This window comes from Plectropomus leopardus, unplaced genomic scaffold (genome assembly GCF_008729295.1).
Source record: "Plectropomus leopardus isolate mb unplaced genomic scaffold, YSFRI_Pleo_2.0 unplaced_scaffold3018, whole genome shotgun sequence".
Classification (NCBI taxonomy): Eukaryota; Metazoa; Chordata; class Actinopteri; order Perciformes; family Serranidae; genus Plectropomus; species Plectropomus leopardus.
Window position 1 is genome coordinate 1 of NW_024632911.1, and position 1,226 is coordinate 1,226.

The 1,226-nt window shown below is 43.5% G+C and overlaps 1 protein-coding gene across 1 annotated transcript; it reads right to left on the bottom strand.

Annotated features, from left to right (window-relative positions):
* Positions 1–307: 307 nt before the first annotated feature.
* Positions 308–937, bottom strand: LOC121938585 (segment polarity protein dishevelled homolog DVL-2-like). Its single transcript, XM_042481808.1, has 3 exons — positions 844–937; positions 689–756; positions 308–604 (listed from the first exon to the last, which is right to left on the bottom strand). Exons 1-3 carry the CDS (start codon positions 894–896, stop codon positions 444–446), a joined length of 282 nt encoding a protein of 93 aa, XP_042337742.1. The 5' UTR covers positions 897–937; the 3' UTR covers positions 308–443.
* Positions 938–1,226: the final 289 nt, after the last annotated feature.

Sequence of the window (1,226 nt, forward strand, 5' to 3'; positions counted from 1 at the left end):
TTATTAAGGTCCACGATTATGCATAATTACTTGAAAACTCTCTAATCAATTTAATTTAAATTAATTTACATGTGGATTTCCAGTCGATTTTTAGCACGAGGATATAGAGAAATCCAACGTACAACCTCTGAAACTGAGCGTGACATCCACATGTTTTTATTTAATGTGCTGCTGCACTTCTTCTTCTTCTGTCTTTATTGGGAACTCCAACCACCTTTAAAGGTGCGCCGCCGCCCGCTGTGCCGCGGTGTGTAGATGCTGCCCTCGTGAAGTCAATAACAGCAGTCTGGGCTCATGTTATCAACGCTCTTTAAAGGCTATCATTTTAATTATTGGATTAATAAAAAATTATTTAAAAAGTTCAATTATTGGCCCAAAATAGATCATGCATCCGTACATCGCCATGACGATTAAAAAACTGATGTACTGTGCCGCCCCCGCTGTCAGAGAAAGAGAGAGTAGCTCTTACGTTCGGTCTCGGTGACGGAGGAGGAGGAGGTGATGGTGCTGAGGGAGGAGCTGCCTGGGAAGGCGGGGTAGGCCCCGGTCATCGCCACCGAGTGGCTCACCCACGCCGCTGGGTCGATGGGTCGGATCGGTTCGTCTGCACGAGCGGAGGAGAGAAACGGTTACTGAAGAGCCACTAAACTCTACGAGGGAGTGAACAGAAAGCCCGTCCTGAACGTACTGCGAGGCAGAGTGAAGTAGCCCTGAGGAGACGGGTCCCAGCACTTCGCCACGGTGAGGATGATGGGCCTGAACAGAAGCACAGTCACTGTCATCATTATCATCATTAAACATTTGAGTACATTTATATCTGATGTGAGGAAAACGGCAGCTCACCCCGGCTTGTGTACAATCTCCCTCAGCACCCGCACTGCGTCGTCGTTACTCATGTTCTCAAAGTTGATGTCGTTCACCTTCGAGGGTTTTGAAGAAAAAGAAACAGTTCAGCCGAAACAACAGACAANTGAATTCAGGGCTAAATTAGAACTAATATGATTTATTTTTAAACTAAAAATATAAACTTTTTTCTCACCTTTTTACATTTTATTAAGGTCCACGATTATGCATAATTACTTGAAAACTCTCTAATCAATTTAATTTAAATTAATTTACATGTGGATTTCCAGTCGATTTTTAGCACGAGGATATAGAGAAATCCAACGTACAACCTCTGAAACTGAGCGTGACATCCACATGTTTTTATTTAATGTGCTGCTGCA